This window comes from Zingiber officinale, unplaced genomic scaffold, assembly GCF_018446385.1.
Source record: "Zingiber officinale cultivar Zhangliang unplaced genomic scaffold, Zo_v1.1 ctg98, whole genome shotgun sequence".
In the NCBI taxonomy this organism is placed as follows: Eukaryota; Viridiplantae; Streptophyta; class Magnoliopsida; order Zingiberales; family Zingiberaceae; genus Zingiber; species Zingiber officinale.
Genome location: NW_024589990.1, coordinates 71,338 through 96,400, shown reverse-complemented (window position 1 = coordinate 96,400; position 25,063 = coordinate 71,338). Strand labels below are relative to the sequence as shown.

General features: G+C 37.4%; 2 protein-coding genes across 8 annotated transcripts; one reads left to right on the top strand and one right to left on the bottom strand.

The window, feature by feature from the left end:
* Positions 1-5,538: 5,538 nt before the first annotated feature.
* On the top strand, positions 5,539-9,136 carry LOC122037859 (vesicle-associated protein 4-2-like). The gene is made up of 7 exons (XM_042597310.1): positions 5,539-6,071; positions 7,015-7,085; positions 7,272-7,353; positions 7,428-7,546; positions 8,439-8,516; positions 8,618-8,737; positions 8,823-9,136. Exons 1-7 carry the CDS (start codon positions 5,750-5,752, stop codon positions 8,880-8,882), a joined length of 852 nt encoding a protein of 283 aa, XP_042453244.1. The 5' UTR covers positions 5,539-5,749; the 3' UTR covers positions 8,883-9,136.
* A 139-nt stretch (positions 9,137-9,275) lies between these two features.
* Positions 9,276-24,601, bottom strand: LOC122037860 (probable UDP-3-O-acylglucosamine N-acyltransferase 2, mitochondrial). Of its 7 annotated transcripts, none has more exons than XM_042597315.1 (13): positions 24,517-24,596; positions 21,699-21,793; positions 21,447-21,637; positions 13,196-13,376; positions 12,907-13,099; positions 11,812-11,888; positions 11,334-11,383; positions 10,354-10,418; positions 10,077-10,128; positions 9,912-9,982; positions 9,757-9,823; positions 9,560-9,631; positions 9,276-9,479 (listed from the first exon to the last, which is right to left on the bottom strand). In XM_042597315.1, the coding sequence occupies exons 4-13, from the start codon at positions 13,335-13,337 to the stop codon at positions 9,423-9,425; spliced, it is 846 nt and encodes a 281-aa protein (XP_042453249.1). In that variant the 5' UTR covers positions 13,338-13,376; positions 21,447-21,637; positions 21,699-21,793; positions 24,517-24,596; the 3' UTR covers positions 9,276-9,422. The 7 variants fall into 7 exon arrangements, with proteins under 7 accessions (XP_042453249.1, XP_042453248.1, XP_042453245.1 ...); XM_042597314.1 differs by having other exon boundaries at positions 21,447-21,620; XM_042597311.1 differs by having other exon boundaries at positions 21,447-21,608.
* Between the last annotated feature and the right edge of the window lie 462 nt (positions 24,602-25,063).

Genomic DNA, 25,063 nt, shown 5'->3' with positions numbered 1-25,063 from the left:
TAAGGTAAGTTACTGGAGGAGAAAGTTCAATAAGGACGAGCCCAAATTAGGATTCCTAAACTGAGACCTTTACTAGATCTTGGTCTTGGACAAACAGGGTCTAACTATTTTATTATTATGCTAACTCCGTTTTGTAGGTTATACTTTATTTTTGGACTAACATAGTTTTGCAGGAGTTAAAGAGAAAAATCAACCTTGGTGAACAATGCTCAAGGCGCCTCCTGGTCAATTGGAGGCACCTTGGACAGTGGTGTGAAGGCGCCTCCTGTGCAAGTGGAGGCGACTTGGATGCTAGTCGAAGACTCCGTGCGACAAAGCGTGGAGGTGCCTTAAGCTTGGCATTGGAGGTACCTTGGAAGAGCGTTGAAGGCGCCCTCCAAAGGATAAAAATTGAAGGTTGCAGAGCTTATCGTGATCAAAATATGTGGGATAAAGTTTGCTCTTGGAAGCACCCTGGACGAGGCTTGGAGGCACCCTAAATAGCCTATAAAAGAAGGGTTCGACCAAGCTTTCAAAACAACTCAATTATAACTTCAATACATGACCTTTCGAGTTTTTAACTGCTTTGATTTTGTCCATCTGTTGTGTTATGACGCTGCTATGTCTGACTACTGTTGAGAATTCATCCAACACCAAGCTCAATCTGATCATCTTCAAAAGTGTTGGGTAACGAAAGTTTAATTTTGTACTTAATTACTGCATAAAAGAAAGTGTAGCTGGTTACACTTGTCCTAATTTCTTTATTGTACTCATTTCCTTCTTCCGATGGTTCCAGAAGAGGATTATAGTGAATCACCCATCAATACGATCCGAGGGATGGTGAGTCTTGGAGTAGGAGTCGCCGAAGGTTCCAAACCAAGTAACCGATCGAGTTCTTGTTTCTTTTTATTTTTGTTTCTATCTTTTTTGTTGCTTGCTCGTTTTTGTAAAACCAAAAAATAGAGTTTTTAAAACCACGTGATTCACACACCTCCCCCCCCCCCCTCTCACGTGCGCTACAATCCTACACATGCCACCTTTCCCACTCATCTGTGCACTTGTCCAAGTCTCCCGTTGAGCTCAATTCAAGTCGGATCATGATCTCACATCTCTACTTCAAGTCTACTCAGCCCCCCCCCCCCAATGTTTTTTTTTCTCACTCCTGTGTTTTCTTTTTCCCCTCTTTCTCTCGTGTTTTATTTTTTTTGTCCGTTTATGTTTTTTCCCCCTCTGTCGCCATGTTTTCTTATTCCTCCTCTAATCCTCCTTTTTCCCCTAATCCTAATTTTTCCCTCAAAATCCTCCACCATGTGCCATTGTCATTGCCGCCCACATCGTTGTCATCATACGCTATTGCTACCAGTGCCATCGTCGTTTACTGCCTGCTTCGTCGATGCTCCACAACAAACACCTTTTAATTGAGGTTAAGTTTTCTTATTTGATCTCTTTCAATTATGGATTTAAGTGTTAGAAAAATATATAGTGTTAATTTTTCATATATTCATGTTTTGTTTGCTAGCTAAGTATGTTATTTGTTTGCTATCAATTTCGTTTGTTATTTATTTTTAAATTGTTGGAAAAATAGTAATTAAATTAGGTGATTATGTTTCTAAAATATTATGCTAATGATAAATTAGGTGCAATAGCAATGTTTAGGTATTTTAAGAAAATACAAGATGGACCTACTTCAAACAAGCATCTCCCCCTCCACCACCACCCTCCTCCTCCTTTGCCTCCTCTACCACTTTTTGATGCCGACTCAAATGAATATCCTAATGATCCTAAGCTAAGAAAGAACATTCTCGAGAATAATATGAATGAAGGGGAGATTGTTCAATGTTACCATTTACAAAAAGGTCTGTTTCAACCTAAGAATCATGAATTTCCTTGACGTTTTTATTTAAAGGAGAAATAAAGATTTTAAGCTATATGATTTAGTAATCATCCTAATTGGTTGGAGTACAACATTATAAAAGATACAGTCTTATATCTTTATTGCTATTTATTCAAAGGATTATGGTGGTCAAAGTGGTGGTGATTCTTTTGTTACTAAAGGATTTAAAAATTGAATAAAAATGAAAAATTTTATGAACGTGTTGAAAATCAGAGCAACATTCACAACAGGTGTATGATAGCGGCTTATGACTTAATGAATAAAAAATAACATATTAAAACTTGCTTGGTTAATCAGTCTAGTCAGGTAACTGTCAATTATCATGTTCATTTGATAGTATCAATTGTTTGCATAAGATTTCTTGTGCGTCAAGGATTACCATTTTGTGGTCATGATGAATCCACAAGCTCACATAATCATGGTAATTTTATTGAACTGTTAAGATTTTTTACTGACCATAATGAGGATATCAATAGAGTTGCACTGGAGAATGCTCCCTTAAACCTCAAACTGGCATCACCTGATATTCAACAAGATATTATCAAATTCGTTGCCTATTTAACCACTAATTTCTATTATTAGATATTTCGATGATAAATTATTTACTGTATTGGTTGATGATGCTCATGATGTATCTGTTAAAAAGCAAATGACAATTGCTTTACGATTTATAGATGAAAGGGGAAATATTATTGAACATTTTCTAGGCATTGCACATGTAAGCGACACTACTGTCTTATTATTTAAGGCTATTATTAATTATTTGTTATGTCAATATGAGTTATCTATATCTAATTTGCGGGGGCAAGGATACGATGGAGCTAGCGATATAAGAGGAGAATTCAATGACATAAACAACTTAATTATGATGGAAAATATGTCTACTTATTATGTTCATTGTTTTGCTCATCAACTGCAACATACACTTGTAGCTGTTGATGAAAATTGTAGGACCCTTGGTGGCCGGCTAGAGGGAAGTGAATATCCCTGCAAAATAAAGCGAACCTTCCTCGATTTTAATAGCTCAAAATTAACACTTGCATAAAAATAATTAAAAGACGGAAATTAAAAAGAAGAGACACAAAGAAATTACTTGGTTACAACCGGGGAGGTTGTTAATCCAACGAAGTGAAAACGCACTAAACACTCCTTCAGGCGGAGAAGCCTCTTACAATAGTTGAAGTACTTAAAATACGAAGCTAGATAAAAGAAATCGTTTACAAGTGTTCTCCCTAAACTTCTAAGACCAAGGTTGTATTTATAGCCCTGATCGAGGCGCCTGAAAGGATTCCAGGCGTCTGAAAGGATTCCAGGCGCCTGAAAGGGGATAAACTTTTATCCCCGTAGCAACGGAATGCGCCACATCGCATTCCGGGTAATTTTCTGCTCCGGGCGCAGGGAAGGGTTCCGGGCGCCTGGAGTCCAGGCGCCCGAAATCAAAAAGTCAGCATTCTGTTGACTTCCCATCCCAGCCTTTTACTCTAGTTCCGCTCGGTCTAGTCTGCGTCTTCCGCTTCGGCTCCTCTCGCTTGGGTAATCTCGGCCATTCAAAATATGGCTCAGCCGAACCCAACTTCTAGCCTTCGAGTATTCCTCCGCTCCAACATCTCGTCCCTCGGACGCACTGATCCCTCCGGCTCTCTCCCATGCTATCCTTCTCGCTAGCTACGTCTTTTGCTCGACTTCATGTGTTCCTAAGTTCTTGTACACTTAGACACAGGGTTAAAAACCAACAGGATCTAACCTGATTTTGTTGATCACATCAGAACTATCTTGGAGTACTAACAAAAATCATAGAAGGATTTCTACTTTTTTATGTGGTTGCACAGTTGAATAATATTGTTGGTACGTTATACAAGCGAAGAGACATAATTCGTAAGAAACAATTTGAAAAAAAAAAATTATTAAAGAAATTTGTAATGGTGATATTCTTCACTGGATGAGGTATGAATCAAGAGAAGATATTGAAAAGAGCTAGGAGCACATACGTTGAGATTCATATTATAATATATTATTGAGTTTGATATGTTTGTATCCTTCAATTATTGCTCAGTTTTATCCATCAAATTTTCCCCCCATTGAGTTAATGCATCTTGAGTACCCGAACTTGATAACTTTATTTTTGATATGCATAGTAACAATTAATTCTCTGAGGTCAAAGAATTAGCGAACTTGCTAAAAGTAAGTTCAATTGAAGAAATATTGATTATATCCTTTGATATATTACTTTTAAAGTTAATATTGCTATTACTTGTTGCAATTGCAACTGTAGAGAGAGTATTTCAGCAATGAAAATAATCAAAATTTCACTTTGTAATCGGTTGGGAGATGACATAACAACTGATTGTTTGATACGGTATATTAAGCGTGATGTGTTTGATACCATTGATAATGAAGCTATTATTCATTTTCAAAGTACGAAACTCAGAAAATGATATTGTAAAAACATATGAAATTAATATATGACTTTTAGTATACATTTTGTGTTATATTTTTTTTTTAAATTTATTAAATTCATCTTTGATTGAAAATCCTAACTATGTCACTAAGTCTATTAGCTCGATTCGAACACTATCTTCGGCCGGATTGATGTAGTTTTGTGTTGATCAAGTTTTGGGTCTACCACATGACCCCTGTTGTCTCCGCCACATCAACTAATCTTAGTCCTATGATAGTAAAAGGTGGAATTCGTCACCCCAGCAACTCTACATAGTCGGTCCCACGATCATCTATGAGGAAGTAAATCGAAAAGTTATGGTTCGTCAGTGCGGGAAAGGACTTTTTTTCTTCAGCTTTACCGAGATTTGAATGCTTATCCTATGGTAACAACTCTGCTTCGCACTAACTAATTCAATTTTATCTCGGGACAACTAATCTTAGTCCGGGTGAATAGGTGATGTTTATATAGATCTTGCTTACTCTAAAGATTTTTAAAATCAATGGTTAAAAAAATATATAAAGTTTATTATTATTATTATTATTATTATTATTGATAATTTAGATATTTAAATTTTATTAAATTTTGCTCGATTAATTTTGAAGGTAAAACGAGGTTCCTTTTTATTCAGCTACCTACTAAATCTAAAGCACAATTCAAAAGTGGTCCTTTAAAATATTCGTTCCCACTGAAATTTAAACTCTTGTTTATTTCGCACTCTTGACTTCTCAAATTTCCTATTTAGTTTGGTTTTCCAAACTTTCTTTCTAGATCGATACTCTTTAAATTCTGTCAAATTTTATTAGTCAAATTATGCGGACTCTAAGTTCGACAGCCCGCTTGACTCATTAAGTCAACTTAGAGTCCGCATAATTTTTCTATACGGTGAAAGGTAGAATTTTAAAACAAAATTTTTAAGAAAAAGAAAATTAAAATAAATCCAGAAAAAACTAGAGGAGATAATCCCAACCGGCCTTTACTTGCGTGGCAGGGAAACTACGACGATGCTATGGAAGCTCTGCCAGTCTACTGGCCAAGTCAACTGCAACGGCATTGTCCCCTACTTAAAAATCACGTGCGTTGGATAAGAATGGCGTTGACTTTGTATTATTAAATCAAATATCTAAATTTTAATAAATATTTGATATAATATTTATTATTATTATTTTATAATTGGATAGAAGGAGGAAAAGGTTGTCTAACTCTCTTATTTATGCGCATTTAATTACTCCCATAGCGAGAGAGCCGTGCTCGTCTCACTCGCTCCTTCGCTCACCGCTTCGGAAGAAATTCACGGACTCCAAAGCTGACCGTTGAGCTGCTGAGCGAAGCCGTGAAGTCACGGTCCTTTACACTCACCAGTCGTTACAGGATCCCGACCGCAGCGTTGTGGTCCTCCGCCGGCGTCCGAGAGGCGGTGTTGGTCTGTGGTGCTCGCGATGGCGGTGGAAGACGGAAAGGCGGCGACGGCGAAGGCGGAGGGAAAGGCGTGGGGTTTTTGCCGGTTTCCCTTTTTCGGAAGCGGCGCTGGCACTGGCGGGGGCTCGGCGTCGTCGTCGACCACGAATTCTTCGACGGCGCTCAGCCTGACGCACCGCCACCACCCTCGATCGTCCGAGCGGAGCCAGTTGGGGCAGCGGGAGGGGGGCGCCGCCGAGCGGCGAAGCTCCGGCGCGGGATCGGTTTCGTCGGTGGCCAGGTCGCTGCTGCCAACCAGGCGGCGTCTCCGGCTCGATCCATCCACCAAGCTCTACTTCCCTTGTGAGTGCTTGCTCTGATCCCTATTTTTTTTCGGGTTCCTTTTCTCAATCTTCGATTCTTCCTCTCGGATCTCGAATGAAGCTTAGAGACGAGTGATCTTTGTGTGCCCTTCTTGAACTTTCGCGGGATCTAAGGCCTTTCTTCTTTTAGCTAGTTTATTTTGCTTGGAATTTTATATCGTCCCCTTTGATTCCAGCTTTGATTCGCCCAAAATAGCTTCTGTTGCTTGTGCTAGAAGAACACCTGCTGTGATGAAGAATTGGCATCAAATTGATGCACACTGCACTTCGAAACATCGATCTTCCCTTTTCTAAGCTGTCTTGCCTTTTAGATCATTTGATGCGAATTGAGACGAGTGGCTAACTGGCCATTTTGGGTATCTGTCTAGATAAAATTTTACAATCTTATAGTTTAGACTCTTTTAGTGAGAATTTATATCTTACTTTCTTTCAGACCTGCTTTATTTGACTCTTAAGATACCAAATTCTGATTCTGATAGCTATTTCTTGTGGGTGCCATTCAATGTTTTGTTGGTTGTTTCAACAAACGTCTGTACAGTATGATATTGTTTCTATATTTGCTTGGCTGTAGAGTGTGATGGTCGATCATCTGATGCTTATATCTTATGAAAAAGCTCTCTATGCTTCAGTCGAGGAATTTAGTAAAACTACAGTTAATGTGTTAATAATATCTCAGCAAATAGATTATAAGCTTGCATTTTGTTCATGCTTATGCTATGTTCATCAATATGGACCTTTGGTTTTCAGGAGCAGAATCTTTTGAGGATGGATCTTTTGATCTGGTGAAAGAAAAACTAATATTAGACTCCATTAGAGATTTAATTTCTACCTGGATATGTATATTAACTTTGGGAAACTCTCTCTCAGAATAGATCTTGTGGTTATTTAATATAACATTCTGATGCATGTCATTTTATTTGAAGATGAACCTGGAAAACAGGCCCGAAGTGCAGTGAGGATAAAGAACACCAGCAAAGCACATGTGGCTTTCAAGGTCTTTAGCTTTTACTTACCTTCTTAAGCAGACTAGTTTCAAACATTATGAACTCTGGCTATATCTAACTGAAGGAATAAGTTACTTTCTCATTCATTTACCATATGTTCTCTTCATAACATCATCCAAGCTCATAGCTGTCTGCGTGTTTCTGTATCAAATGTTGATTATTCTGAGTGGACTCAGTTTCAAACAACTGCACCGAAAAGCTGTTTTATGCGTCCTCCTGGAGGTATTCTTTCACCTGGGGAGAGTATTATCGCAACTGGTAATTTTGCGTTCCACTTTGCGTGCACTAGCTTTTGTTTCCCTAAGGTATTAAGTAATCATCTTTGGTCGCAGTATTCAAGTTTGTTGAACAACCAGAGAATAATGAGAAGCCAATGGAACAAAAGTGCAACGTTAAGTTTAAGATTATCAGTTTGAAGGTGAATGGTCCTACAGAATATATTCCAGAGCTAGTAAGTTTACTCTTCCTCCCCATTTCAACTTGATTTTAGAATGTTATCATTGAATGAATTTGGTTGGTTGGTACAAACAAATGCAATTGGATTGACTGTGTTAAAACGGACTTCATTTAAAACAAGCCCCTTAATTTGGATGAAAAGAACTATTTTTTGTATTTTAATATCTTTCAAATTGGAAAATATATCATTCACTTTTATTTTGCTTGCTCCTTCCATTTTACTTAAATCCACAAACAAATCATTGGCTAATACATCTTTTAAGTTACATAAATCACAACGAAATAGATACTTGGACTTGGTTGAACAAACAGGTGATCATTAAATGTAGCATATTTCAATTATGTCATTACGTCGATGCTCAATAGAAAATGACAATTATTTTTTTCTCCAATGACTGAATATGAAGTAAGATGATTGTAATTCTTTGTTGTCATAAACTAATGTTATCATTTTACTCTGCGAAACATGCCTGCTAAGTGAAATAAAATCTATAATTATGTGCTTATGTTACAAAGTTTGTTGTCTAGTCTACCATATAACAGGATAAGCAGCAAATAAGTTGTCTAGTCTCCAAGGAGTTATTTCAGTTTAGTAAATCATATAGGTAAACAGAAAAGAGACTTTTTGGTACCTGCTTATTTGGATGGAAGATATAAGGGGAGCACAAAAAGCAACACGAAAGATGATCATAAATTGTGGAGCTGCATATGTGGTTTTGTAATCCAAGTAGATGGACATTAAGTTTTGAAGATGAAAGAACAAAAAAAATGATGAAAATGTCAGAAACTCAATGAGCATATGGCAACTTATTCATGTGCTTGTGAGAATTTTACTTCCGAACTGAGTCCATTAACCTTTTATTCATCTCTTGCTCTTTTCTAAACAGTTTGACGAGCAGAAAGATCAGGTTGCAGTGGAGCAAATATTGCAGGTTGTTTTCCTGGATCCGGAACGCTCTTGCTCTGTAAGTCAAACTCCAAATACATATTCGTCACAGCTCGCATTAATATTACCACATACATTACTAAATGGTTCATGGTGTACATGGGCAAAATTTTGTCAAAGCAAATGGACAAGTTGAAGAGGCAGCTAGCTGAAGCCGAGGCTGCGATCGAAGCACGCAAGAAGCCTCCTGAAGATTCAGGCCCTCGGATTATCGGGGAAGGGCTGGTTATAGATGAATGGGTACATATAATTCGGACTCCTCACTTTGTTCTGTTTCCAGCCACCTTCCTATTTGACATGGATTTTCTTGCACATTTATTTTCAGAAAGAAAGAAGAGAAAGATATCTCGCTCAGCAGCAGGTTGGCGGGGTTGATTCTGTGTAAATTGTGGAGTTTAAACCTTCTTTATGTTATTGTAACATCTGTTTGTGCAAGGGAAAAAGAAACATATCTTCATTTTCGCCTGAATCTTTAGGTGTATGTGTTTTATCTATATCTTCTCTTCTATGAACCCTTTGGTTTGTGTAGTATCTGTGCTTGAATGAGGACTATGTCCTTGTACATACAAGTATTTTACTCGATAAGAAACGAAAGACTTTGTTTGATAGCAATGTCATTATTTTTGTTTTCTCGGATCAGCAGTGACATTTTCTTTTTCTTAATAATTGTTCATGACATTTGTGTTCTATTGTTTTTGTCATTATATTGTTATTCTTAATAAAAAAAATTAATATTCAAGGCTTGGCAGAATAGCAATGGTTGTGGATGATAATATCATGAATTGATAACAAATATACCTCATTTTATTTATCAATTGATAATAAATTCTCATTGAGCTATGCATACAGAATCTGAACTTTGGACCCAATAATTCAAATGCAATGTCGACAGGGGTTTCGTCTGGTCGATGTTCGACTCGGTAGATTACTTGCAGGTGCTACGCAGTCGAGCAAATTGTCTACGCCACTCGCGGATAGGCACCTGAAGAGAAGGTGAGAAGCAAAAGCAGAAACAGTCTTAGCATTTGAAGAAAATGGCGAGCAAAACATGTAGATTCTTACAGCAGGAAACCCGCCATAGTCACCCGGCTCTGTAATATCCTTTGTAACACTGCTATTTGCTGCAAGTCTAACCTGCCATTCAATTTTTTTTTTAGAAAAAAAACATTAAGATGAAAGCTACTACACTTTGTCGCACGATCAAGTTGAGTTTTGAACCCATAACATCTGTGGTTTGATCCAATTGTTTCGAATACTACCTTTGAAGCGATGGTCACATGATCTCGTATGGCTACTCTGCCTCCCAAAGTGACATAATCACCTATCCTACAAGCAAAGATTTAATACGTAAACGCCTTTCGAAAGATATTTAAAGATCTTCTTGTCGAAGGAAATAGGGCATGTAGTTAGATACGTCACGGAGCCAGCGACGCCAACTTGTCCACAGAGCATACAGCACTTTCCAATAACTACGTTGTGGCCTATCTGCAAGAGGAAATATGTTCACAGGGATATAAGTTAGCATAAAAAATTTACTGACAATTGATCCCTTCTTTGCGCGAAAACACTCAAAATGCACCTGAACAAGATTATCTATTTTGGTATGATCTCCTATTACCGTGTCTCTCCAACTGCATCGGGCAGTAACAATCATTGTGAATTCATTTGTTAATTAGTAATATCATAAAATGAGGCAACTAGATAATATGCACCAGAATGAAATCCATCGACTCAGATGGATCTTTGATCTGGATAAGGAATTAGCTTTTCGCTATACCGGTAATTGTACACTAAATGTAATGTGTCGCAAAATTAAGGCAACAATATTGAGAGTCATAATGTAGCGAATAACTAACCTGCCCCTATCAATGCATGTGTTTGCGCCTATCTCCACATGGTCTGCAATCCTTACGAACAGCTCCTTAAGTAGAGAAAAAGAGAGAACAAAGATTCGAAATATTATTGCTTGATTCATGCACGACTTTTGACTCGTATACTTCTCATTAACAAGTTGAGATATTGAATTTAAAACTAAATATTAAGATATTCATGCTTTACTTGCTAGACTAAAGCATTATCATCAGTATTCAATTGATATTAACATAAATAACTAATGCAAACCACCAATTTCAGCCAGAAGCTCAGATGGAAAAGATTGAGGGCTCCATTTGTTCTAGACAGCCAACATTAAAAATTCTCATAAAAATATGAACATAAAGGAAAGCGAGCAAAAGAATAAATTACTAAAACTTTATTTTGACCAATTCAAATAAATGATTATTCTATCTTGATGCTATTGAATGTATTTTTAAGTTGAATTAATCAAAAGAAAACTGAAAGAATTCAAAGATCCAATATCAAATGTCTTAATATTTTATGTAGAACTATTTGAAGGCAATTAAACAATATAGTTATTAGTTATAATGTCATTTCAATTTTTAAATTTGCCTACAAGTGTTACTTGCAACAAAGAAAAAAAAAACAATGCTTCAAGCTCAAAGCTAATCGAGAGAGATAGCAAAGATCATTTCTCTTCACATGAACCAAATATGAAAACATTGTAACATCATGGTTTTCATTTCTCTTCGCATGAACCAATTATGAAAACATTGTAACATCATGGTTTATCTTTAAATACTTCTATTTCAGCAGGCTAAATGCATAGAGGGTATGTCAGTTGGCAGTTTTTTTTTCTTGCAGTAATAATCATCATTCCCGCTATTTTATCTGGTTCTAGTTTAGGTAACAATCCCTAAATACTTCTAGAACACAGAATAATCAGGAGCGTTTTTATTAAAAGAAAAGATATAAATTTAAATCACAAACAAGTACTAACTTGGGGCTTCTTCACCATGTGCCCATTCTCATCAACAAAAAATCCAAACCCTGTAAATAATAAAAGGGTTAATTGATGAGCCACAAAATGTACTTCTATAAACGTAATAAAGACTATAGCAGATTCATGTACAATAAATGGTACATTAGTGTACCAAATTGTTCAAGAAACTAATCCAGCATTAGTTATGGACTCAAAAAGATTTTAATCATCTTTTGAGCAAATGCTACAAAATTTCACTAATCTAAATAGGAGCAGAAAGAAAAGCCAGGGAAGAGAAGCTAATAGTTATTATTTCGACATTGTCATTATTGCTTGCATAACAGAAATCCAAATTTAGATTCACCTATATAATGAGATAGAACATAGAAATGAAAAAAAAAATATATTCCTGATATTATATTAAATCTGTTAATTAAAATGAGGGCTAAATCTAATTCAAACTTCTGAAAACTGCAACATAGTAGAAATGCCATACCATCTTGACCGACACAGACGCCATTATGGATTGTTGAAAAGTTGCCTACAGAGCAATTAGTTAGCACAGAATTGTACCTAGACAACATCAATAAATGTCAGTGCTCACGCTGAAACTGGTTAGTTATCATATGTGAAACAGCCAGACATACCAACATATTCGTAAAATACTTTCAGCAACTACATGACACCATTGTCAAACGAGCAAATTCGAAAGCAGGTGTATAAAAGGAAAAATGTAAGATATTTTCTGAACAAACTGAGGTTTAACATCTATATGAAGCCAAAAGCAAGTTTAAATTTAAACATCATTTTCTAGAACTTCTAAGTACATAGGATATCACTGAGCATAATTTCTTGCATCGAACGAAAAAGGTTATGTGACCTTCATCACGGTCAGGAGATGCCAAGTTGCCAACCAAATGATCCAAAGAATGTGAAAGGAGATGACATCCTCGATGCAATACACTATGAAGCTAAGAAAGTTAATCATCTCCACAGACTTCTAACGCATGGTCAGATACCACAACTCTGCCTCAGAAACATTCTAAGCTTGTCAGTCTTCTACCACTCCTACATAGCCCACCAAGCAGAAGATTTCTTCCATGACATATCATTTGAGAAAATTTTCAATAATATAAGATTTTTGTTACTTCTAAGTGGAAGATTTATTTTTAATTATTGTTATTAGTGTCCATCTTATAAGTATGATTCATTATATAAAAGTTGCTAATTACTATACAAAGATGGAACGTTAAAAATTTGCATTGTATATATCATATATCTATTATATGAGAAATTTTATTTATGTTTCATAATATCAAAATGGTAAAGTTTGTAATATTCATAATAAAATTATATATTGAAATCCAATTGATATTATAAATTATAAATATCAAATGTATGCGATCTTGCGCTTTGGTCCTATGATCAGAACCTTAGGAAGGATCTTGATCCTAACAATCTTAGGAGCAACAACTACAAAAGCAGCACTCAAAACACTAAGTTGAGTGTAGAACAATAATATCACTCACGAGTAATATCAAGAATCATAATTAGATGCACAAGCTATGGAAATAGAAAGTTGAATTCTTACCCTACCTTCGTTGACTGCCCAATAGATACAGAAGACCCCACTACTGTTCCAGACCTAATGTGAACATCTGATGCCAGCATACAGTTTCCATGTACCACTGCTCCTATTTCAATTATTGCAGTGGGGTCAATGTCTGAGGACTGATGGAAAAGACCACCACCGTTCTTCCATCTAGCGAACTCCAGTGAGTCATCTGCCCATCAAATTGAACTGCAACAAATCACAAAAAGAATAAAAGGGAAAAACAAAAATTAATGAAAGTTACAATAGGAAACATTACAATCTCTACCATTGCAAAGCTTGTTGACTTCAGAGGGGCTGCATGAGATATGGCGCAGATTGACATAGCAGGAGGGCAGCTGAATTGATGTGCTTCGTCCCCTAGAGAGGAAATGAAAAGCCTTCCTTGCAAGCTTTGAGGTGACCTTCATGGAGACAAGGCTTAGACAACAAGGCCTCTGTCTTGTTTTCTAGGTTAACAGAATAGCAACGGCTTAAAATAAATGTGAAAGAATGAAAAGTGTTGTCCAAGTGAACTCCCAAAAGGTAATGTTTTACTCAAGCAGTAGACTCCACTTGATGTTCAACTATGAGAAAAAAAAATTGTTAGAAAAATTAAAGTAGAAAAACCTAAAAAGGACTCTCTTTTTTGAAAAAAAAAAGAGGCACACATTGTTGGAGCAATCTAGTGACCCTAGGTTTTGATGTTTGGGCAAAGGTTTAAGTTAGTTTTATTGTTGTATTTGATATGCATTGTGAGTGTGCAGGATACAGGTACAACAAGGAAGTCCAAGTGTGATCTTGGCAAAGGAGGAAAGTCCAAGGATGAGTCTTGGCGGTGTAAGTCCAAGCATGTAGTCTTGGCAACGTAAGTCCAAGTGTAACTTGGCAATGGATGAAGTCCCGGAGGCGCGACCTCTTGGCAAAGGAAGACCCGACAACAATGACAAGGCCGATGGAAGCTCCAAAAGGCAAGACGTGAAGGATGGGGAGGCATCCGAGGGACGCAAGGCTGATGGAGGAGGCTAGAAGGCTAGGTCTAGGTTGGTCGGGCAGGGACGAGTGCTGAGAGATTGTACTCGGAGTAAAATATAAGAATTAGGGTTTACTGTAGCAGTACTGTAGCGTTACTGTAGCAGTACTGTAGCGTTACTGTAGCAGTACTGTAGCGTTACTGTAGCAGTACTGTAGCAGTCGACTGCATGTTTTAGCAGTCGACTGGGGCAGTCGACTGGCAGCGAACAGAATGTGTGAAATCGAGCCGTTGGGGTGTAACGGTCGAATTTCCACAGAGGGCAGTCGACTGCATGTTTTAGCAGTCGACTGGTAGGCGGGGTTTTCAACCCGCGGGCTATAAAACCAAAGCTTGGGAGCTTGGTTTGAGTTGACGAAATTAGACTTGGTTAAGGTCTAATTAGTAGTCTACAAGTGCTCAAGAGTTTTCCTTATGTCCAAGAGGTCTTGGTGAGTTTGTGGTGAGGTTTCTCCACCCACAAGGAGTTTGAGCTAGCCGGAGGTCTTCCGGGGAGTAATCCACCGACGGATAGGGATCGTCCACCTTACGGACACGCCGTGGAGTAGGAGCTTTATCTCCGAACCACGTAAATGATCGTGTAGCTTGGTTTGCATTCTCTCTTGTCTTATATTTTGTTTAGCTTGTTTATTTTTGTATTATTCCGCTGCGCAAGCTAACAACGTAGGAAGCGAACGATTTGGGTGAGCCGCTATTCACCCCCCTCTAGCGGGCACATCGGTCCTAACAATTGGTATCAGAGCGAGGTAGCTCTTCTACGGACTAACCGCCAAAAGAGCAAGAAGCTAGAGGAAGAAGAAGATGGAGTCCGAAGGACCGCTCGGATGGGATATCCGAATTCCACCTCCGTACGACAAAGAAGACTTCAATTATTGGAGGAAGCGGTTGGAGACATGGTTCCAAATGGATTGGAACCAATGGGTTGTCTTGAGTGACCCATTTGAAGCTCCTACGGACAAGAAGGGTAAACACCTCCGACCTCGGCATTGGACCGAAGAGCAACGAGAGCAATCGGAGGCAGACAAGGAGGTAACGAGAATTTTGAATAATTTACTACCTTCTAATATTTTGTTGAGTGTAGGTGAAACCACAAATGCAAGTGATCTTTGGAAAAAGATCATTGCCTATCATGAAGACCCTATAAAAATCCAAGAAGTGGAAGAGCCCAAGGAAAATGGCTCATTGGTCCAAGAAGAGAAGGACCAATCCGATGTTGACAAGAGGTCAACATTCGAGGAGGAAAAGGAAGAGGAGGAAGAGAAAGAGAAGGAAGAGGTGGAAGAGGAGAGATCTTCCACATCCTCAAGAGATGAAGAAGTGGAAGAGTCCACATCTTCAAGTGAAGTGGAAGAAGAGAAATTCGAGGAAGAGGAGATCTTGGAAGTTCAACCCTCTAGTTCAACTACCAAGAAGAGCACAAAGGACCACATCAAATGTTTTGAGTGTGGTAAGATGGGGCACTACAAGAGTAGGTGTCCTTCGCTCAAGAAGGTAAACCCTAAACTCACTAAAGTTAATTTAGAAACTAATGTGAGTTGTAGGAAGAAGAAGAAGGAGAAGAAGCACATTAGGTGCTTTACATGTGGTGAGTGGGGTCACTACCACACAAAGTGCCCAAGGAGAGGAGAGCTCAAGAAATTGGCGCATTTGAAGAAGTGGGAGAAGAAGGGAGCTTCCAAGGTAAAAACCAAGGTATCATTTAATGAATCCATTCCGTTGACATATGATAAAAAGCATGCTAGAAATAACTCTTATCATCTTAATGCTATTTATCATGAGAATAGGAGGCATGATAACCTTAAGGATAAATATATTCCTCCTTATGCTAGATTTACCACACCTAAGGTTAGGAAGGTAAATAACAACTTAGGCAATAACACCAAGGATTTTAGATATATGCCTAAAAATAGAAATGCTCAAGGATTCAATGAAAAACCAAAATCTAGAGATTTATGGACGGAGAATCAAGTCTTGAGGACAAGACTTGATAATTTAGAAAGGACCTTAACAAGAATGGAAAATATTCTTAGGGGTCAAAATGAGCATAACCTAGGAAAAGCTAGACAAGAGTCATCCAATGGCTATAGAGGTTTGGGATACAAACCTAAAGCCAAGAAGGATGTGACTTCCTTTCATAGGGTTCCATATAGTTATGGGACCAACCCTAGGTTTAGAGGTCAAGTTAAAGATACTAGGGAAGGAATCCTAAGGTATTTTTGGCAAGACCAATGTGACTAAGGCTCAAAGGCCTAATAAAGTCACAAATAAGGTTACAAAGGGAGTTAACCCTAGAAGTGACCTAGTGGAAGTGACCAAGGCTTCTAAGAAGCCAAGAAAGGTCGTTAGGAAGGTATCTAGGGAAGTCATCCCTAGTGAGTACCTAGAGCATCCAAGGAGCACCAATAGGTATTGGGTTCCTAGGAACATATTCTCTACACCCTAGATGGGTTTAGAGAGTGTCAACTCCAATTGGAAAGGTAGTTAACCCAACCTTGGGAAAGTTGACACTTGAGAGCATTTTCAAAGTGATTGTTAACCTTTGAAAATGAAAAGGATGATAAGTGTTACTCTTTGAAAGAGTAAAATGTGTCAAAATTTGAGGAGTTAAATCTAATTTAAATTGACACACTAGAGAGAAGCAAAAGTGATGCCAAATTTAGAATTCGAGATTTTCTTATGGAATTAAGGGAAATGTAAACCTTAATCCAAATTGTCACTCTTGGAAAAGAGTAACATGTGGCAAATCTTAAGGAATTATGTTTGAATTAAATTGGCGCAATGTGGAAAAACATAAGAAATACCAAATTGGGATTTTGGTATCTTCTTAGAGTAATTAAATAAAAATCTAGGTCATAATGTAAGATGTTCACTCTTTGGAAGAGTAAAATGTGTCAAACTTTGAGGTTTTGAACTTAATTTAAATTGACACATTTAGAAAAGGATAAGAAATGTCAAGTTGGGGTTTTGATATTTTCTTAAAAGGTAAAAGGCAAATCTAAGTTTTAATTTGATTTCATTTACTCTTGGAAAGAGTAAAATGTACCATACTTTGAGAAATTTGTTTAAGTTAAAATGGCACAAATTTAGAAAGGAAAAATAAATGTTAAAATTGGGTTTTGGCATTTTCATGGAAAATCATGGGCAATTTAGAGTTAAATTTTGAGTTAGCTAGGGTTAAGAATACTTAGATAGGTAATCTAGGTAAATTTTATTTATGCTAACTTGCCATGTTTTGTTTGTCTATCATATGTCATGACATCATATTTATATTTAGCATTTATATTTTATTATGAAAAATACAAAAATACCATGTCATGTCATACATACATCATGTCGCTGTAGCTTGCTTTTCATTTTGAAAATTGCTTATTTTGATGTATGCCATGTAACATCATGCATTACTTTAATTCCCTTGTTATTTAAGGACAAATGACATCTATTATAAATGGTAAATATCCCAACAAGAGGGATTATATCAAGTGGCATCCTAGATGGATGATCATGATTTTTACAATGCCTAGATAGAGATGCATGATCCCTTAGTTTAGGGCAAGACCAAATATACATCTCACAAAGAACTATAAGGTGACTTGTATGTGTTTTAATACACGTTAGATACAAGTGAGATGTTAAGATGATGAACTAAACTCAAGATGTTGATCTAGTGCATCTTGTTGAGTTTTAGGCTCATCAAAACACATAGTTATGTGTCTTCCAATCATTGGGAAAGCTAATGTACAAGTCATGTGCATTGAGCCCAAAGAACGTGGTTGGATATTGGTTTTAAAAATGATTTCAAAATACTTTTGAAAAACCTTGGTGAAGACTATCTTTTGATAGTAATCATCATTGGAAAGTTAGACACAAACTAGGAGAAAACATTGAAATTTTCAAGAGTTTTCAAATTTGTGTCAATCTTTGAAAATAGGAAGTATTTTCATAGAAAACTATTTTTCCTTGATAAAGTATACTCTAAATAATGTCTACATGAGTTTTCATGATGAAAACAAGTATGGTTTGGTTAAGAAAAACCAAAGTGAAGTTTCGGTTGAGGTTAGTTTCATTATTGAATTTTTAACCTCAAAACTTCAAGTTTTGGTTTTCCTAATTATTTAGGAACCCCAAGTCATTGTTGGTGCAATGATAGAAGTATAACCATGTTTTTAGGGGGAGTTATTCCTTTAAAACATAAAAAATCTTTTCCAAGACCAAAAGGACGTCAAATGTTAAGGTATCACATGACATTGGTATGGGAGGTGTTACCAAGGACAAGGGAGAGTCATCCAAGGCCAATAAGAAGGAATATGCTAGGGTAGTATATAATTATAGCAAGGATGAGGTGTCCAAGATTAAGGACAAGAAGAAATTAATCAAAGACAAGGTGTCTAAGGTTAAGAAGGTGAGTTTAGTAGGCCAAGTGTCACCCGAGGTGCATCGAAGTGACCTAGCTATAGTGGATGAGTCACCAAGGGAGGTGACTAAGGTTAAGATTCCTAAGGTTAGGAAGAGCCTTTGGGACCCATGGTAGATGGGTTATCAAATGTGCCAAGTGGTTAGGAGACAGACTTAAGTCTCTAACATAGTGGGTTGACACAATTGAGTTGAGTTTCATGCATAGAAATATGAATTGGGTTCATATTGCATGAAAATTAGTTTTTGATATATAGATGCCATATAAACTAATGCTAGTGATGCATTATGGTTTAGTATGGGCAAATACACCAAGAGGAAGCCAAAACTAGGACTTTAGATCAAGGTTCAATTGAACTTTTTAGCTAGTTTTGTGTTTTGTGTCAATCTTGGGATTGGTGATAGATATATTTTTATATATATTTTTCCCAAGTAGATATTGATATAATAGACCTCTCCACAAAATTTGGGGATTTTTGGAGGTCTGTGGAATTTCTGGCGCATTTCTAAAGTTGGCCAGAAAAGGCTGATTTTTTCATGAATAGTGTACCAGTCGACTGGTACAGTTACCAGTCGACTGGTAACACTGTTCACGAGCACAGAATGTCTCTGTAAGCTCATTTTCATGGGGGCAGTCGACTGGTACTTCTTGCAGTCGACTGATACGGTCTAAAATTATTTTTCAGCACTAGAAAATGACTAAAAGAGAGGTGAACATGTATGTAATCTTATGGGAAATTAATACATGATGTCTATGGTCATTAGAGGTCAAAGAGTCCGATAATTGGGATATTGTTGGAGCTCTTTTTGATGTATGGCAAAGGGGGAGAAATTTAGGTTTAAGTGGGAAACCTACATACCTTTGCAAGAAATCCTAACTCAAGGGGGAGCTTAGGTGAAGGGGGAGCGATTGCTCATTTATTAGCAAAGGGGGAGAAGTTTACCTCTGCAATAAATCCTAACTCAAGGGGGAGCTTAGGTGAAGGGAGAGCCTAGGATTAGGTTCCATGATTTATGCATGTGTAGATTGCATGTTTATTTGCATTATTATTGATATATTATTTCCCTAACTTAAACGGTTTGCCAAACATCAAAAGAGGGGAGATTGTTGGAGCAATCTAGTGACCCTAGGTTTTGATGTTTGGGCAAAGGTTTAAGTTAGTTTTATTGTTGTATTTGATATGCATTGTGAGTGTGCAGGATACAGGTACAACAAGGAAGTCCAAGTGTGATCTTGGCAAAGGAGGAAAGTCCAAGGATGAGTCTTGGCGGTGTAAGTCCAAGCATGTAGTCTTGGCGGTAAGTCCAAGTGTAACTTGGCAATGGATGAAGTCTCGGAGGCATGACCTCTTGGCAAAGGAAGACCCGACAACAATGACAAGGCCGATGGAAGCTCCAGAATGTAAGGCGTGAAGGATGGGAAGACATCCGAGGGATGCAAGACTGATGGAGGAGGTTAGAAGGCTAGGTCTAGGTTGGTCGGGCGAGGATGAGTGCTGAGTGAATGTACTCGGGGGTAAAATATAAGAATTAGGGTTTATTGTAGCGTACTGTAGCAGTACTGTAGCGTTATTGTAGAAGATCTGTAGTGTTACTACAGTAGTATTGTAGCAGTTGACTGGTGTAATCAGCGTTGTAACGGTCGAATTTCCACAGAGGGCAGTCGACTGCATGTTTTAGCAGTCGACTGGTAGGCGGGGTTTTCAACCCATGGGCTATAAAACCAAAGCTTGGGAGCTTGGTTTGAGTTGACGAAATTAGACTTGGTTAAGGTCTAATTAGTAGTCTACAAGTGCTCAAGAGTTTTCCTTATGTCCAAGAGGTCTTGGTGAGTTTGTGGTGAGGTTTCTCCACCCACAAGGAGTTTGAGCTAGCCGGAGGTCTTCCGGGGAGTAATCCACCGACGGATAGGGATCGTCCACCTTACGGACACGCCGTGGAGTAGGAGCTTTATCTCCGAACCACGTAAATGATCGTGTAGCTTGGTTTGCATTCTCTCTTGTCTTATATTTTGTTTAGCTTGTTTATTTTTGTATTATTCCGCTGCGCAAGCTAACAACGTAGGAAGCGAACGATTTGGGTGAGCCGCTATTCACCCCCCTCTAGCGGGCACATCGGTCCTAACACACATAACCACCTCAACTCAAACAAATTATTCAATTAAAGCTCAATTTTAATTTTATATATATTTAAAAATATCCCTAGACCTTCCTTTGCCATGTTGTTAAGTTTCATTTAATCATTAGAAATCCAATAGACTATATGCAGGGATGTAAACGAGCCAAGTCACTTATGAGTTGTTCGGGTCTCAGTTTGGAAAAAAGTTTGTTCGGGTTTGTTCAATTAAGTTAACGAGCTGAGTTCGAGCCTGATTTTGAGCTTGAAAACATTATTGAGCCGAGCTCAAGCTTAACAATATTCGGTTTGTGAGCTCGCGAATATGTTCGTTTAGAAGCTCGCGAACGTGTTAGTTAAAAGGCTCGTGTGTGTGTATATATATATATATATATTAACAAGCCGAGTTCGAACTAAGTTTGCTTAACTTTTAAACAAATCATTTTCGAATCAAGCTCAAATTAAGCTCGTTTAAAAGTTAAACGAGTCATTTTTGAACCGAGCTCAAGCTGTTCGCGAACTATTTAATTTCATTACAAGCCGAGCTCAAGCTCAAGAATCAAAGCTCAAATCGAACTCGCCGAGCTAGAGTTTAGGTAAAACGAACCGAGCTCGAGCCTCTTACTGTTTGGCTCGGCTCGGTTTGATTACACCCCTAACTATATGCCTTCGCCAGAATTCATTGCAACTGTTGAGCAACCAAAGCCCGCATAGAGTTGATTGTTGATGGTCAGTCCTAACTATTTAATCACTTTTAAATTAAAAGGTAATGGCACATTTTGGCTCACTGAATGGTATAGCTATTCCTAGGATTAGAATAGACATTGAATGGAATAGAAGTAGTTACATGTATAGGTTTCCTAGTGAAGATTCTAGGCATTCTGTACTACAAAATCTAACTCAATCACGATGCAAATGCATATACCAAGTCAAGAGCAGTGATTAGATGAATAATCTGTGGAACTAGAAAATTAATTCTTACCTAATTGTGACAGAAGGTTCTGCTACTGCTCCAGCCCCACTGTGAACTTTTGATGCCAGCATAAAGATGCATGAACCACTGCTCAAATTTCAATTATAGCAGAGGGCCGCTCAACATCCAAGCATTGTTGTAAAAGACAACCTCCCTTCCAACTAGCAAAATCTGTTGAGTCATCTGCTCATCAGATTTAACTGCATCAAATCACAAAAATAAGAAAGGGAAATAAATTATTTTTATGACTGCAAAACTTACTAAAATCAGAGGGGTTGTATGAGAGGTGGTGTGGACTAGTGGAAGTTGAGCTGAAGTGTTTTGTCTTCTCAAGAAGGGTCCCCAAAACAAAGTGACTGTTATGAAGACAAAGCTTAGGCAGCCAGGGCACAGTCTAGTTTTCTTTAGGGAAAAAGAAGGAAAATGGATGAAACTAAATGAAGGAAGCATTGTCCAAGCAAACTAATGAAGAAAGGTTTAGTTACATTCTTCTTATTTCCTACGGGTTCTTTCACTTAAAAGTGAAGAATCTTGATTCTAAACAATTTTGCAACCGCAAAGGTTTCTAAATGCTTTGAATTCACAAAAAAAAAAAAACACATAATGAACACCAAACTAAGCACACCTTTAAACCTAACAGAATAATAACAAATAGGGATAAAGAAAGTTTATCTTCTAGTTGGCAATGCTTTCAGAAGTAATAATATAGATGGAATCCTATGAATGAGCCTTGTCTGATCCCAACCAACATTTCAACAAAAGAACATATGAGCCTCGGAATATCTAAAAATTCAATTTAAAAGTGATTACATACTTACAATCATCCATGAATATGATTATCATTTATTCTAGGAGTAGGTGTTCTAGTCAATGAGAAAACACATAACATTGATAGACACATCATCAAGCCGGCTTTGGTTTGATGTTTAATGAAACAACTAACTAGTTCTGGAAACCAAATACAACACGCTTTCCAGGAGAAAGAAGAGTGAATTTTTAACATATAGCAAAGTCTTTTTCACTAGTTTGAGCCATAATACACAATCAAACTCCAAGAAAATATTCGAGTTGGAAAAAAAATGTAGATAGCTACAGTCACACTCAGATGAATATACCTCAATGAAGATTCATCTAGCCAAGCAAAATTGCTCATCAAAAGAATAACATCAAATTGAATCATTTTTTTCTAGAGAAATAGTTGACAAAATGACATCTTCTTGATTAAACGCAGGTGTGATAAGAATTTATCTATTCATTTCATTTATTTATTATTGTTGCAATCCCTAGTCCCTGAAACTGCAATTATCAATCTTTAAGATAAAGCACTTTGCCTACGAAATCAAAAAACAGATAACAGATCAATTGTGCTAGTTTCAGTGGCTACAGAAAAGCTAAAAGCGGGCTGTAAAGGGAAGGAAGAGTACGAATTTCTTGACGATGCGCCAAGCTTGTTGGTGGCACTCCAAAAAGTGAGCAGGAATAATGCCGACGGGGAGGACCAAACGATGAGGTGGAGCAGCGGAGGCCGAAACCTCCTCAAGTAACAACCAAGGCTTGAGCGCAACCTACAACGGACAGACACGAAGCTACAATCCCACAATAGCACGACTCAGAAAAGATAATGTGTCAAGACTCTGGAGCTTCCCCAATGCATGCATTTCTTAAATTCAAGCTCTTTAGCCCTTAATATAATCCTCTTTTTCACATAATTAAATATATATAGTATTTTTTGTAATTAAATTTTATAATAAGTTAATGGGACCTTTAATATATATATATATATATATATATATATGAAATTTAATTTAAAAAATACTATATATATATATTTAATTATGTGAAAAAAGAGGATGATAATAAGGACTAAATAACCTAAATTTAACAAATGTGTGCATGTGAGAAGCTCTAGACTCTAGAGTCTTGACACACGTTGATCTTTTTTGAGCCATGCGATTGCAGGATCGTAGATTCGTGTATGTCCGATGTAGGTTGCCCACACGCCTTGGTTGTTACTCGAGGAGTTTCGACCTCCTCGTTCACTCCTCTCCGTCAGCATTATTCCTACTCGCTTTCCTCCGCTCCCAATCTAGATTCTTCTTCCTCCCGCCTTCAAGAGCGTCACCAACAACTTTAGTGCAATTGTCAAGAAATTCATACTGTTCCTTCCCTTCATAGTCCATTTTTAGCTTTCCCATAGCCACTGAAAGTAGCAATTGATTGGTTACCGGTTTTTAATATTTTAGATAAAGTGCTCCAAGATTGATAATTGCAGTTTCAAGGATTAAGGATTGCAACAATAATAAATAAATTCTAGTCACACCACCATTTTGAACTAAAGAATAATAAAGGACAATTGAGTATGAATGTAGCCAACCAAATTTGAACCAAGCTTTTAGAATGGATCAAAGTCGATGACTGACCTATCAGATCCAACCTTGAATATCACACATCAAAAAAGTCAAGTATCAGCTTATATATTACTGCAATATCTAAGCATAGTAGACTTAAATATATTTAACAATAGCATCAGAAGCACGCTGTAGCACAAAAAAGAGAAGAAAAACATTGGATGAAAAAACACACCAAAGTAAAGCAGGTCAGCACATAAGTCCGCAAAATTTACAAGAGATCATTATTAAATTTAGCAGTAAACCCCTGCTCAAGAGATGGCAAACAATACAGCAGAATTGTCTAAAAAACCCTGCAGAAAAATTACCTACTTAAATGTTCATAAACCATCACAAGTAACAGAATTTTTCAAGATGACTTTTGTATTGTGTCCTTGTTCAGTCCTCTATTTTAATCCACGAATTGGACAGACACAGGCAACATCATGATTCACACCGCAATGCCCTTATTCATGTATGCTTTAAAAATATCTTAACCGTGAACCTAGCTGGAACCAGCAAGTTCAACGAGTAGCGAACAAAATACAGATCTATCTAATATGCATCTTGCATACAGATCTAGATATAGAGAATCAACAGAAACAGATATCCGATGAAGGGGACGACTTGAGAACAGATCTAAAAACATTTCTGATGCAAAAGGAAGGGCAGAAGGCGCAGTTGACGCTTACCACAGTCCTCCGGCCGCGGTGATGTTCGTTAGGGTTGAGTAGGTTCGAGTCGGGAGATACCCATGACCCACTAATTCTTTAGCACGGATACAATTTATTTGATGGGCCGGGATGGGTTGCATTAAAAAACCCGGTCCAAAGTTCAAACGAACTCAAATTTAGGGAATGGAATAATAGTAAAAGATAATGTTTGGATTGTGGGTTTGGGAATGATATTTTAGGAATGATTACTAGATTTATGGGAATCAACCAAATACATATAGCTTGATGGGTTTCATTTTCATTCCTATTCTCATTCCACCCTACTATCAAATCCATACTCATAGTCATTCCCATCATTTAACCAAACGCCCCATTTTTGTCCAAATAATTTAGATGATTTCTCATATTTAGGGATCAAATTTATTGGTCCAAATTATTTAGATGATTTTTTAAATTTAAGGATAAGATTATATATATATATATATATATATGTTGAGTCACGTTTTATGCGCGACCGTGAGCGACACGTAGACGTAGCGTTGTCAGCTCAATTTCGCTACAAAAA